The 15,176-nt window shown below is 52.9% G+C and overlaps 1 protein-coding gene across 2 annotated transcripts in view; it reads right to left on the minus strand.

Moving 5' to 3' along the window:
• Positions 1–464: 464 nt before the first annotated feature.
• LOC138767892 (ICOS ligand-like) overlaps positions 465–15,176 on the minus strand; it is a 71,232-nt gene continuing 56,520 nt past the window's right edge. For both annotated transcript variants that reach the window (XM_069945756.1, XM_069945755.1), the window contains one exon: positions 465–1,737. In XM_069945756.1, coding sequence (XP_069801857.1) covers positions 1,715–1,737 — 23 coding nt within the window. In that variant the 3' untranslated portion in view covers positions 465–1,714. The remainder of the gene's footprint in view (positions 1,738–15,176) is intronic.

A 15,176-nucleotide genomic window follows, 5' to 3' on the forward strand; every position in this document is an offset into this window, starting at 1 on the left:
GAGCTGTACATAGGTCAGTGCGCACATATGGGGAGGAGAGGAGCTGTGACATTACCTATTGACTTTGGAAGACTGTTGTGGGCATGCTCTGTGAGCTGTACATATATCAGTGTACACATTTGGGGAGAAGGATAGCTGTGACATCACCTATTGATTGTGGGAGAGTGTTGTGGGCATGCTCTGTGAGCTGTACATATATCAATGTGCACGTATGGAGAGAAGGGGAGCAGTGATATCACCTATTGACTTTAGGAGAGTGTAGTGAGCATGCTCTGTGAGCTGTACATAGGCACGGTTGCGGAGGAGAAGAGCCGTGACCATCACCTATGAATACAGAAGTGATCTCTACAGAATGGGGGTCTCAGTATTGTTAGGCTCAGTGGCTAGAGAGAAAACTACAAGATGTCAGGATTATTTCTTAATTTCCATAAAAACAAACAAAAGCCACAAGTTAACAATGTAGGTTTAACATAAACCATGATGTAAGTTTTAGTCGCCACTGGAGCCGGGGCCCGCTGCCCCATAACGGGCCCTGGCAGTGAGAGAGAACAATGGCTGGGGGAGTATATACAAGTACAGTGGTACCTTGGTTTAAGAGTAACTTGGTTTAAGAGCTCACAGTTTTTCAAAATTGTGACTTGGTTTAAGAGCTCCCTGTACTGGGTGGGAGCCCGAGTGGGGGAGGGGCATGGTCTGCCTAGCGGGGTCTACAGCCCTGTACTCTGACCCAGGAAGTCTCCCTCACCTTCCAAATCATAGCAGATCCACTTCAGGCTGGGGCTTACATCAGGGGACAGGACTGTGGGGGGTAATCTCTCCATAGCTGTAACCCCTCTCTCCCCAGACAGAGAGTGCTGCATGTATGTGCCCCCATCTGCCCTGCTCATTCCTTCCTGCTCCCTGCAGTCTCTGTCCGCCCTTGTGTTTCCCATCCTCTCCATTACTGTACAGTAACTTATAATATCACAGATTCTGCTGTTTCTGAATGTTTGTTTCATCTGTTTTACATGTTATTCAGAATAATAAATCATTATTTTTGGGGTGTGGAACCAATTGTCTGCATTTCTACTATTTCTTATGGGAAAATGTGCTTTGGTTTAAAAGTGGATTAGGATTATAAGCGCCGTCCCGGAACAAATTATGCTCGTAATCCAAGGCCCCACTGTATATCATATCCGGGGTGGGAAAGGAACGCACGTCCTGTAAATCTCGGTCATCTTTTCTGGTAGATGGGCGGTTCCTGACCGTGTGACAGGGCACCATCATCCCATCAGTGTCCTAAGGATGGTGGAGCCATGGCTGCGTACCAATCCCTGCACCCAAAGTATCAGGCTGGTGTTAGACTATTATACCCCGGACTCCCACACCGCAGTATCTGCTGGGCTGCCCAATCATATCGATAAACCTGGACCCCGTGTCGTCCTGTGCAGTGGATCCAGACTCTTCAGACTTTGTACCACAGCTCTGTCTATCCCCTGTGATATAAGAGAGTCCGCCCCTGCAGATGGAAGAGGGTCTGCCCTTTAGGTGAGAGAAAGCCTGCCCCTTCACATGGGAGAGGGTCCGCCTGTGAGGTGTGAGCCAGTCTGCCCATGCGGGTGGAATCTCCTCATTTAGACTCTTCACGTTGGATTAGGAGGGTCCATCCTTGAGGTCTGGCCCCCGTGGTGTGATATGCTCTGCCTCTGGGATAGGAGTTCCTGGCTCAGACTCTTCACAGCTCTTGGTTTTTCGGGGCTGAAAGACAGAGAGAGTGGACATCAGATGACAATGTGACCCTTAGATAGTCCACTGGTGTACAGCAGCGCTCATGCCCCGGACCCCGTACACCCCATACACATAGCTAGTCCGCTGGTGTACAGCAGCGCTCATGCCCCGGACCCCGTACACCCCATACACATAGCTAGTCCGCTGGTGTACAGCAGCGCTCATGCCCCAGACCCCGTACACCCCATACACATAGCTAATCCGCAGGTGTACAGCAGCGCTCATGCCCCAGACCCCGTACACCCCATACACATAGATAGTCCGCAGGTGTACAGCAGCGCTCATTCCCCAGACCCCGTACACCCCATACACATAGCTAATCCGCAGGTGTACAGCAGCGCTCATGCCCCAGACCCCGTACACCCCATATACATAGCTAGTCCGCAGGTGTACAGCAGCGCTCATGCCCCAGACCCCGTACACCCCATACACATAGATAGTCCGCAGGTGTACAGCAGCGCTCATGCCCCAGACCCCATACACATAGCTAGTCCGCAGGTGTACAGCAGCGCTCATGCCCCAGACCCCGTGCACCCCATACACATAGTCCGCAGGTGTACAGCAGCGCTCATGCCCCAGACCCCGTACACCCCATACACATAGCTAGTCCGCAGGTGTACAGCAGCGCTCATGCCCCAGACCCTGTACACCCCATACACATAGCTAGTCCGCAGGTGTACAGCAGCGCTCATGCCCCAGACCCCATACACATAGCTAGTCCGCAGGTGTACAGCAGCGCTCATGCCCCAGACCCCATACACATAGCTAGTCCGCAGGTGTACAGCAGCGCTCATGCCCCAGACCCCATACACATAGCTAGTCCGCAGGTGTACAGCAGCGCTCATGCCCCAGACCCCGTACACCCCATACACATAGCTAGTCCGCAGGTGTACAGCAGCGCTCATGCCCCAGACCCCGTACACCCCATAGATGGTCCGCAGGTATACAGCAGCGCTCATGCCCCAGACCCCGTACACCCCATAGATGGTCCGCAGGTGTACAGCAGCGCTCATGCCCCGGACCCCGTACACCCCATACACATAGCTAGTCCGCTGGTGTACAGCAGCGCTCATGCCCCGGACCCCGTACACCCCATACACATAGCTAGTCCGCTGGTGTACAGCAGCGCTCATGCCCCGGACCCCGTACACCCCATACACATAGCTAGTCCGCTGGTGTACAGCAGCGCTCATGCCCCAGACCCCATACACATAGCTAGTCCACTGGTGTACAGCAGCGCTCATGCCCCAGACCCCGTGCACCCCATACACATAGCTAGTCCGCAGGTGTACAGCAGCGCTCATGCCCCAGACCCCATACACATAGATAGTCCACAGGTGTACAGCAGCGCTCATGCCCCAGACCCCGTACACCCCATACACATAGCTAGTCCGCAGGTGTACAGCAGCGCTCATGCCCCAGACCCCATACACATAGCTAGTCCGCAGGTGTACAGCAGCGCTCATGCCCCAGACCCCATACACATAGCTAGTCCGCAGGTGTACAGCAGCGCTCATGCCCCAGACCCCATACACATAGCTAGTCCGCAGGTGTACAGCAGCGCTCATGCCCCAGACCCCGTACACCCCATAGATGGTCCGCAGGTATACAGCAGCGCTCATGCCCCAGACCCCGTGCACCCCATACACATAGCTAGTCCGCAGGTGTACAGCAGCGCTCATGCCCCAGACCCCATACACATAGATAGTCCACAGGTGTACAGCAGCGCTCATGCCCCGGACCGCGTACACCCCATACACATAGCTAGTCCGCAGGTATACAGCAGCGCTCATGCCCCAGACCCCGTACACCCCATACACATAGCTAGTCCGCAGGTGTACAGCAGCGCTCATGCCCCAGACCCCATACACATAGCTAGTCCGCAGGTGTACAGCAGCTCTCATGCCCCAGACCCCGTACACCCCATAGATGGTCCGCAGGTATACAGCAGCGCTCATGCCCCAGACCCCGTACACCCCATAGATGGTCCGCAGGTGTACAGCAGCGCTCATGCCCCAGACCCCATACACATAGCTAGTCCGCAGGTGTACAGCAGCTCTCATGCCCCAGACCCCGTACACCCCATAGATGGTCCGCAGGTATACAGCAGCGCTCATGCCCCAGACCCCGTGCACCCCATACACATAGCTAGTCCGCAGGTGTACAGCAGCGCTCATGCCCCAGACCCCATACACATAGATAGTCCACAGGTGTACAGCAGCGCTCATGCCCCGGACCGCGTACACCCCATACACATAGCTAGTCCGCAGGTATACAGCAGCGCTCATGCCCCAGACCCCGTACACCCCATACACATAGCTAGTCCGCAGGTGTACAGCAGCGCTCATGCCCCAGACCCCATACACATAGCTAGTCCGCAGGTGTAGAGCAGCGCTCATGCCCCAGACCCCATACACATAGCTAGTCCGCAGGTGTACAGCAGCTCTCATGCCCCAGACCCCGTACACCCCATAGATGGTCCGCAGGTATACAGCAGCGCTCATGCCCCAGACCCCGTGCACCCCATACACATAGCTAGTCCGCAGGTATACAGCAGCGCTCATGCCCCAGACCCCATACACATAGCTAGTCCGCAGGGGTACAGCAGCGCTCATGCCCCGGACCGCGTACACCCCATACACATAGCTAGTCCGCAGGTATACAGCAGCGCTCATGCCCCAGACCCCGTACACCCCATACACATAGCTAGTCCGCAGGTGTACAGCAGCGCTCATGCCCCAGACCCCATACACATAGCTAGTCCGCAGGTATACAGCAGCGCTCATGCCCCGGACCGCGTACACCCCATACACATAGCTAGTCCGCAGGTATACAGCAGCGCTCATGCCCCAGACCTCGTACACCCCATACACATAGCTAGTCCGCAGGTGTACAGCAGCGCTCATGCCCCAGACCCCGTACACCCCATACACATAGCTAGTCCGCAGGTGTACAGCAGCGCTCATGCCCCAGACCCCGTACACCCCATACACATAGCTAGTCCGCAGGTGTACAGCAGCGCTCATGCCCCAGACCCCATACACATAGATAGTCCGCAGGTATACAGCAGCGCTCATGCCCTAGACCCCGTACACCCCATACACATAGATAGTCCGCAGGTGTACAGCAGCGCTCATGCCCCGGACCCTGTACACCCCATACACATAGATAGTCTGCAGGTGTACAGCAGCGCTCATGCCCCAGACCCCGTACACCCCATACACATAGCTAGTCCGCAGGTGTACAGCAGCGCTCATGCCCCAGACCCCATACACCTAGCTAGTCCGCAGGTATACAGCAGCGCTCATGCCCCAGACCCCGTACACCCCATACACATAGCTAGTCCGCAGGTGTACAGCAGCGCTCATGCCCCGGACCCCGTACACCCCATACACATAGCTAGTCCGCAGGTGTACAGCAGCGCTCATGCCCCAGACCCCATACACATAGCTAGTCCGCAGGTGTACAGCAGCTCTCATGCCCCAGACCCTGTACACCCCATACACATAGCTAGTCCGCAGGTGTACAGCAGCGCTCATGCCCCAGACCCCATACACATAGCTAGTCCGCAGGTGTAACGCAGCGCTCATGCCCCAGACCCCATACACCCCATACACATAGCTAGTCCGCAGGTGTACAGCAGCGCTCATGCCCCAGACCCCATACACATAGCTAGTCCGCAGGTATACAGCAGCGCTCATGCCCCAGACCCCGTACACCCCATACACATAGATAGTCCGCAGGTGTACAGCAGCGCTCATGCCCCAGACCCCCTACACCCCATACACATAGGTAGTCCGCAGGTGTACAGCAGCGCTCATGCCCCAGACCCCGTACACCCCATACACATAGCTAGTCCGCAGGTGTACAGCAGCGCTCATGCCCCAGACCCCGTACACCCCATACACATAGATAGTCCGCAGGTGTACAGCAGCTCTCATGCCCCAGACCCCGTACACCCCATACACATAGATAGTCCGCAGGTGTACAGCAGCGCTCATGCCCCAGACCCCATACACCCCATACACATAGCTAGTCCGCAGGTGTACAGCAGCGCTCATGCCCCAGACCCCATACACATAGCTAGTCCGCAGGTATACAGCAGCGCTCATGCCCCGGACCCCGTACACCCCATACACATAGCTAGTCCGCAGGTATACAGCAGCGCTCATGCCCCGGACCCCTTACACCCCATACACATAGTTAGTCCGCAGGTATACAGCAGCGCTCATGCCCCGGACCCCGTACACCCCATACACATAGCTAGTCCGCAGGTATACAGCAGCGCTCATGCCCCGGACCCCTTACACCCCATACACATAGATAGTCCGCAGGTGTACAGCAGCGCTCATGCCCCAGACCCCGTACACCCCATACACATAGATAGTCCGCAGGTGTACAGCAGCTCTCATGCCCCAGACCCCGTACACCCCATAGATGGTCCGCAGGTATACAGCAGCGCTCATGCCCCAGACCCCGTACGCCCCATATACATAGCTAGTCCGCAGGTATACAGCAGCGCTCATGCCTCAGACCCCGTACGCCCCATATACATAGCTAGTCCGCAGGTGTACAGCAGCGCTCATGCCCCAGACCCCATACACATAGCTAGTCCGCAGGTGTACAGCAGCGCTCATGCCCCAGACCTCGTACACCCCATACACATAGCTAGTCCGCAGGTATACAGCAGCGCTCATGCCCCAGACCTCGTACACCCCATACACATAGCTAGTCCGCAGGTGTACAGCAGCGCTCATGCCCCAGACCTCGTACACCCCATACACATAGCTAGTCCGCAGGTGTACAGCAGCGCTCATGCCCCAGACCTCGTACACCCCATACACATAGCTAGTCCGCAGGTGTACAGCAGCGCTCATGCCCCAGACCTCGTACACCCCATACACATAGCTAGTCCGCAGGTGTACAGCAGCGCTCATGCCCCAGACCTCGTACACCCCATACACATAGCTAGTCCGCAGGTATACAGCAGCGCTCATGCCCCAGACCTCATACACCCCATACACATAGATAGTCCGCAGGTGTACAGCAGCTCTCATGCCCCAGACCCCATACACCCCATACACATAGATAGTCCGCAGGTATACAGCAGCGCTCATGCCCCAGACCCCATACACATAGCTAGTCCGCAGGTGTACAGCAGCGCTCATGCCCCGGACCCCGTACACCCCATACACATAGCTAGTCCGCAGGTGTACAGCAGCGCTCATGCCCCAGACCCTGTACACCCCATGGATAGTCCGCAGGTGTACAGCAGCGCTCATGCCCCAGACCCCATACACATAGATAGTCCGCAGGTGTACAGCAGCGCTCATGCCCCAGACCCCGTACACCCCATACACATAGATAGTCCGCAGGTATACAGCAGCGCTCATGCCCTAGACCCCGTACACCCCATACACATAGCTAGTCCGCAGGTGTACAGCAGCGCTCATGCCCCGGACCCTGTACACCCCATACACATAGATAGTCTGCAGGTGTACAGCAGCGCTCATGCCCCAGACCCCGTACACCCCATACACATAGCTAGTCCGCAGGTATACAGCAGCGCTCATGCCCCAGACCCCATACACCTAGCTAGTCCGCAGGTATACAGCAGCTCTCATGCCCCGGACCCTGTACACCCCATACACATAGCTAGTCCGCAGGTGTACAGCAGCGCTCATGCCCCGGACCCCGTACACCCCATACACATAGCTAGTCCGCAGGTGTACAGCAGCGCTCATGCCCCAGACCCCATACACATAGCTAGTCCGCAGGTGTACAGCAGCGCTCATGCCCCAGACCCCGTACACATAGCTAGTCCGCAGGTGTACAGCAGCGCTCATGCCCCAGACCCCATACACCCCATACATATAGCTAGTCCGCAGGTGTACAGCAGCGCTCATGCCCCAGACCCCATACACATAGCTAGTCCGCAGGTATACAGCAGCGCTCATGCCCCAGACCCCATACACCCCATACACATAGCTAGTCCGCAGGTGTACAGCAGCGCTCATGCCCCAGACCCCGTACACATAGCTAGTCCGCAGGTGTACAGCAGCGCTCATGCCCCAGACCCCGTACACCCCATACACATAGATAGTCCGCAGGTGTACAGCAGCGCTCATGCCCCAGACCCCCAACACCCCATACACATAGATAGTCCGCAGGTGTACAGCAGCTCTCATGCCCCAGACCCTGTACACCCCATAGATGGTCCGCAGGTATACAGCAGCGCTCATGCCTCAGACCCCGTACGCCCCATATACATAGCTAGTCCGCAGGTGTACAGCAGCGCTCATGCCCCAGACCCCATACACATAGCTAGTCCGCAGGTGTACAGCAGCGCTCATGCCCCAGACCTCGTACACCCCATACACATAGCTAGTCCGCAGGTATACAGCAGCGCTCATGCCCCAGACCCCATACACATAGATAGTCCGCAGGTGTACAGCAGCTCTCATGCCCCAGACCCCATACACATAGATAGTCCGCAGGTGTACAGCAGCGCTCATGCCCCAGACCCCATACACCCCATACACATAGATAGTCCGCAGGTATACAGCAGCGCTCATGCCCCAGACCCCATACACATAGCTAGTCCGCAGGTGTACAGCAGCGCTCATGCCCCGGACCCCGTACACCCCATACACATAGCTAGTCCGCAAGTGTACAGCAGTGCTCATGCTTCAGACCCCGTACACCCCATAGATAGTCCGCAGGTGTACAGCAGCGCTCATGCCCCGGACCCTGTACACCCCATGGATAGTCCGCAGGTGTACAGCAGCGCTCATGCCCCAGACCCCATACACATAGCTAGTCCGCAGGTGTACAGCAGCGCTCATGCCCCAGACCCCATACACATAGCTAGTCCGCAGGTGTACAGCAGCGCTCATGCCCCAGACCCCATACACATAGCTAGTCCGCAGGTGTACAGCAGCGCTCATGCCCCGGACCCCATACACATAGCTAGTCCGCAGGTGTACAGCAGCGCTCATGCCCCAGACCCCGTACACCCCATACACATAGCTAGTCCGCAGGTATACAGCAGCGCTCATGCCCCAGACCTTATACACATAGCTAGTCCGCAGGTGTACAGCAGCGCTCATGCCCCAGACCCCGTACACCCCATACACATAGCTAGTCCGCAGGTGTACAGCAGCGCTCATGCCCCAGACCCCGTACACCCCATACACATAGCTAGTCCGCAGGTGTACAGCAGCGCTCATGCCCCAGACCCCATACACCCCATGGATGCAGCCAATGACTATATCCATGATTCCCACATAGCCTTAGGGCTTTATCCAACTTCAGCAGCGACCGCTAATCACATGCCGAGCGTTCGGGTTCGGATGGACTCCAGCTGCTCCAGGTTCCCTCATCTCTACATAACATCTAAAAGAAGTAATACAAAAAACATGTACATGTCCTGCAAACATTATCAGAAACGGAATAATCTGCTGCATCCCTCTCCTATTGTGTGAGTCATAGACTGGCCAGACAGGTCCCATGGCATATTACTTTACCGCAGTATGTTGGATTATCACATCAACATTAAAGCACATTTAAAAGAATCTGAACTAGGTTTCTACAAATCCTATGTAGTATAGGTGACGGCAAGCCAGGGGCGTCTGTCCACCTTCCCCAAATGCAGGGCCGTAGCTGGGGGGGCAAAGGGGGCAGCTGCCCCGGGTGCGGAAACCAAGGGGGGCGCCATCACCGGGAGCAGAGAGAGGCTGGCAGTGGATGAGGCAGCCTGGAAGGGGGGGGCCATTTTTACTTCATCAGCAGAGCTATTTCCCATACTGTCCTGTCTCCTCGCTGCGTTTTTACCGCGATTTTGTGCAAATCAGGGCTAAACAGCAGCCAGGAGACAGTACAGCAAAGAGATGGTAAAGGACCTTGACATGTGACTATGATGTCACCGCAGGTCCTGTATGTACACTGCACTATGGAGGAGGAAGAAAGAAGATACAGGTGTGTGGGAAGGGGAGGAAAATCAGGGGTGCACAGTGTGGGCAGGGGAGGGGGACAGGGGGTACAGGGTGACGCTTGTCTGGGATGGGGGGAGACACATGAGAGTTGGGGTCCAGTGTTTATTTAGGGGTCTGGTCTGGCTGTACATTATTCTATACTTAACCCCTTAAAGTGTCACTGTCGTAATTTTTTTTTGCAGAAATCAATAGTCCAGGCAATTTTAAGAAACTTTGTAATTGGGTTTATTAGCCAAATCTGCCATTATCTGCATGTAAAAGGCCTTTTCCCTGGTCCCCCCTCCTCTCCTTTCTGTCATCCACTGCTCAGAATCAGGAAAACTCGACTGTTTTTTCATCAGTCGGATCCTGTCTGGTCTATGAAGGGGGGAGGGGGAAGGAGCTAGATTAGTGGGCAGCAGAGAGCCGAGAATAAAGGATTGCTCAGGGGGGGAGCTATTCAGAGCCCTAATTACAGGTCAGAGAGGTCCATGGTGCCTGTCAAAGGAGAGAGCCCGGGATGTGAATGTAAATTAACTCTTTGTTGTCCTGTTTTTCTGCTTTTACTTTCTCTCTCCATAGGAAAACCATGAAGACGGGGGGAGAGCTTCAAACTGCTTTTTCATGATAAAAATTAATTTTTTGGCTAATAAAACCAATTACAAAGTTCCTTAAAATCTCCTGGACAGTGACACTTTAACCCTTTAAGGATGGGGCCCATTTTCGTTTTTGCGTTTTCGGTTTTTCCTCCTTGTGTTTAAAAGGCCATAGCACTTGCATTTTTCCACCTAGAAACCCACATGAGCCCTTATTGTTTGCGTCACTAATTGTACTTTGCAATGACGGCTGAATTTTTGCATTTGGTACACTGCGAAACCAGAAAAAAATTCAAAGTGTGGTGAAATTGAAAAAGAAAACGCATTTCTTTTATTTGGGGGGTATTTGTTTTTACGCCATTCACCCTGGGATAAAACTGACTTGTTATGCATGTTCCTCGAGTCGTTAGATTAAAACGATATATAACATGTATAACTTATATTGTATCTGATGGCCTGTAAAAAATTCAAACCGTTGTTAACAAATATACGCTCCTTAAAATCGCTCCATTCCCCGGCTTATAGCGCTTTTATCCTTTGGTCTATGGGGCTGTGCGAGGTGTCATTTTTTGCGCCATGATGTGATCTTTCTATCGGTACCTTGATTGCGCATATACGACTTTTTGATCGTTTTTTATTACATTTTTTCTGGATTTGATGCGACCAAAAATGCGCAATTTTGCACTTTGGGATTTTTTTGCGCTGACGCCATTTACCGTGCGAGATCAGGAATGTGATTAATTAATAGTTTGGGCGATTACGCGCACGGCGATACCAAACATGTTTATTTATTTATTTATTTGTTTACTTTTATTTAACCCTTAGGGGACACAGCCAGTTTTCATTTTTGCATTTTTGTTTTTCCCTCCTCGTGTATATAAGGCCATAGCGCCTGCATTTTTCCACCTAGAGACCCAAATGAGCCCTTATTTTTTGCGCAACTAATTGTACTTTGCTATGGCAGATGTAATTTTTGCCTAAAATGTGCCGGGAAACCAGAAAAAAATTATATGTGTGGTGAAATTGAAAAAAAAATTGTTTTTTTTTTATTTGGGGGGGGGGGGGTTGTTTTTACTCCGTTCGCCCTGGGGTAAAACTGACTTGTTATATATGTTCCTTAAGTTGTTACGATTACAACGATATGTAACATGTATAACTTTTATTTGATTTGATGGCTTGTAAAAAATTAAAACCTTTTAAAGAAAATATATGTTCCTTAAAATCGCTCCATTCCCGGCTTATAGCGCTTTTATTCTTTGGTCTATGGGGCTGTGTGAGGTGTCATTTTTTGCGCCATGATGTGTTCTTTCTATCGGTACCTTGATTGCGCATATATGACTTTTTGATCGCTTTTTATTACAATTATTCTGGATTTGATGCGACCAAAAATGCGCAATTTTGCACTTTGGGATTTTTTTGCGCTGACGCCGTTTACCGTGTGAGATCAGGAATGTGATTAATTAATAGTTCGGGCGATTACGCACGCGGCGATACCAAACATGTTTGTTTGTTAATTTATTTATTTATTTTTATTTATAAAATGGGGAAAGGGGGGGTGATTCAGACTTTTATTAGGGGAGGGGGATTTTGTGTTATTAAAAATACATTTTTCTTTTACTTTACACATATACTAGAAGGTAGAAGCCCCCCTGGGGTTAGGGTTATTCCCCCTAGGGTTAGGGTTAGTCCCCCTGGGGTTAGGGTTATTCCCCCCTGGGGTTAGGGTTATTCCCCCTAGGGTTAGGGTTATTCCCCCTAGGGTTAGGGTTATTCCCCCTAGGGTTAGGGTTATTCCCCCTGGGGTTAGGGTTATTCCCCCTAGGGTTAGGGTTATTCCCCCTAGGGTTAGGGTTATTCCCCCTAGGGTTAGGGTTATTCCCCCTAGGGTTAGGGTTAGTCCCCCCTGGGGGACTTCTAGTATATGCACTCTGATCTCTCATAGAGATCCATGCAGTATAGTTATACTGCATGAATCCATGAGATCGGTGTTCTATTACTTTTGGCTGCTGCAGCCAAAAGTAATAGAATGCCGAGCCGGGATCAGCGCCATTATGGAGCAGACCCCGGCCCGGTATGGATGCAGGGATCGCCCCCCCGCAATCGCGCCGCAGGGGGGCGATCCCCCCACTAGACCACCAGGGATGTATAACAGCAAGTATTTAGAAGCATCTGTCAACTTTGACAGCTGCTTCTAAGTACTTAATTAGCGGGCACGGCGATCGGACCGTGCCCGCTAATAGCCGCGAGCCCGGGCTACATGCGGCACCCGGGATCGCGGCAGTTCAGAGGGGGGTCGCCGCGCGACCCCCCTCTGAACTCCCATAGCGGAGTTTTTTTTTTTTTTACACATATACTAGAAGCCCCCCTGGGGTTAGGGTTATTTCACCCTGCGATTAGGGTTATTTCCCCCTGCGGTTAGGGTTATTCCCCCCCTGGGGTTAGGGTTATTCCCCCCCTGGGGTTAGGGTTATTCCCCCCCTGGGGTTGGGGTTATTCCCCCCTGGGGTTGGGGTTATTCCCCCCCTGGGGTTAGGGTTATTCCCCCCCTGGGGTTAGGGTTATTCCCCCCCTGGGGTTAGGGTTATTCCCCCTAGGGGACTTCTAGTATATACACTTTGATCTCTCATTGAGATCTTTGCTGTATAGATATACAGCAAAGATCAATGAGATAGGCACTCGTTTACTTCCGGCTGCTGCAGCCGGAAGTAAATGAGTGCCGAGCCGGGGACGGCGCCATCTTGGACGAGTCCCCGGCCGGCATCAGACAGGGAGATCTCCCCCAGTAGACCCCAGGGAACAGTTGCCTCCGGTAATCGGAGGCAGCTGTCAACTTTGACAGCTGTCTCCGATTAGCTAATTAGCGGGCACGGCGATCAGACTGTGCCCGCTAATAGCGGCGGTCCCGGGCTACACGCGGCACCCGGGACCGCGGCACTTCAAAGCGGGGTCGCCGCGCGGCCCCGCTTTGAAGTGCTAATGAGGACATATGACATACGGGTACGTCATATGTCCTTAAGAGGTTAATAACTGCCCTTTCCAAATATATATATCACATTTGTATAAACCTCATCTACTATCTGCAGGGGGAGGGAACCTTGGTTCTCCAGCTGTTGCAGAACTAAAACTCCCATCATGTCTGGACAGCCAAAGTTTTAGCTTTATCCATGTATGATGGAAGTTGTAATTTTGCAACAGCTGGAGAGCCAAAGTTCCCTACGCCGATCTATAAAGCACCTGTACCTGTATATACAGAGACCATGATACAAGAGTCATTTTTCTAAATTATTTTTATTCTAAATTTGGTGAGGGAATACCTAGAGGTGACTGAATACCTTACTGGAGGTGACGGAATACCTTACTGGAGGTGACGGAATACCTTACTGGAGGTGACGGGATACCTTACTGGAGGTGACGGAATACCTTACTGGAGGTGACGGAATACCTTACTGGAGGTGACGGAATACCTTACTGGAGGTGACGGGATACCTTACTGGAGGTGACGGGATACCTTACTGGAGGTGACGGGATACCTTACTGGAGGTGACGGGATACCTTACTGGAGGTGACGGGACACCTTACTGGAGGTGACGGAATACCTTACTGGAGGTGACGGGACACCTTACTGGAGGTGACGGAATACCTTACTGGAGGTGACGGAATACCTTACTGGAGGTGACGGAATACCTTACTGGAGGTGACGGAATACCTTACTGGAGGTGACTGAATACCTTACTGGAGGTGTTACTGCTGCTGTTGTCCCCGCTGCTAGGTGGAGTTGATCAAACTTCGGGAAATCCTTGGTTCTATAGAACTTGAACATTCACAAACCTGCTGCATTAGATTGCTGATGCCTTCCCGGTCCGTGGGGAAGGAGGAGACAGCCCGGCTATTACCTAGGCTGAATCCCTGAATTCCTGTCGGTACCTGAGCACTCTCCTCTTTCCCCACGGACCGGTAAGGCATCAGCAATCTAATGCGCCAGGTTCGTGAATGTTCGAGTTCAATTGAACCTAGGATTTCCCGAGGTTTGATCGACTCTACTGCTGAGCGTACCTGTGCATTAGGAGAGGGCACCATAGGATCACATTACACTGGGTGTCACACTGGAGATAGATCAGGAAGCTTCGCCTCCTAATTCACAGATACAGACAGGAGGGAGCAGAGACAACGGCGCCTCCTCAGGTACAGACAGCAGGGAGCGGAGACAACGGCGCCTCCTCAGGTACAGACAGCAGGGAGCGGAGACAACGGCGCCTCCTCAGGTACAGACAGCAGGGAGCGGAGACAACGGCGCCTCCTCAGGTACAGACAGCAGGGAGCGGAGACAATGGCGCCTCCTCAGGTACAGACAGCAGGGAGCGGAGACAACGGCGCCTCCTCAGGTACAGACAGCAGGGAGCGGAGACATTGGCGCCTCCCTTAAGGTACTTAGGGACCAAATTTTAAATGGGAAATATGGAAGTACTTTAAAAAATGCTGATTGAGCCCAGAGCTGCCTGATGATCATTCTTCATAGAAACATGCCAGGTACACAGTAAATATGACATTATTTATCCCATATTGTGAACACCACACTAGTGCTGCCAGGAGAAATGAGCGAATTGCTAATCTAAACTTCATAAAAAAAAAAAAAAATGTTATATACCAGCAGTGAAAGGACGACATGGGCCCCCCTGTGCTTACTGTGCACACAAGGGGGGGCGCAAAATTGAATCTTTGCCCTGGGTGCAGGAGAGCCTAGCTACACCCCTGCCAAATGTTTTCAAATTTCTTAATACATCTCCGCTTCATATATACCCCCCTCTCAAGCCTAATCACTGCATTCATTCTATGAGTGAAT

The sequence above is a fragment of the Dendropsophus ebraccatus genome, chromosome 11 (assembly GCF_027789765.1).
Source record: "Dendropsophus ebraccatus isolate aDenEbr1 chromosome 11, aDenEbr1.pat, whole genome shotgun sequence".
NCBI lineage: Eukaryota > Metazoa > Chordata > Amphibia > Anura > Hylidae > Dendropsophus > Dendropsophus ebraccatus.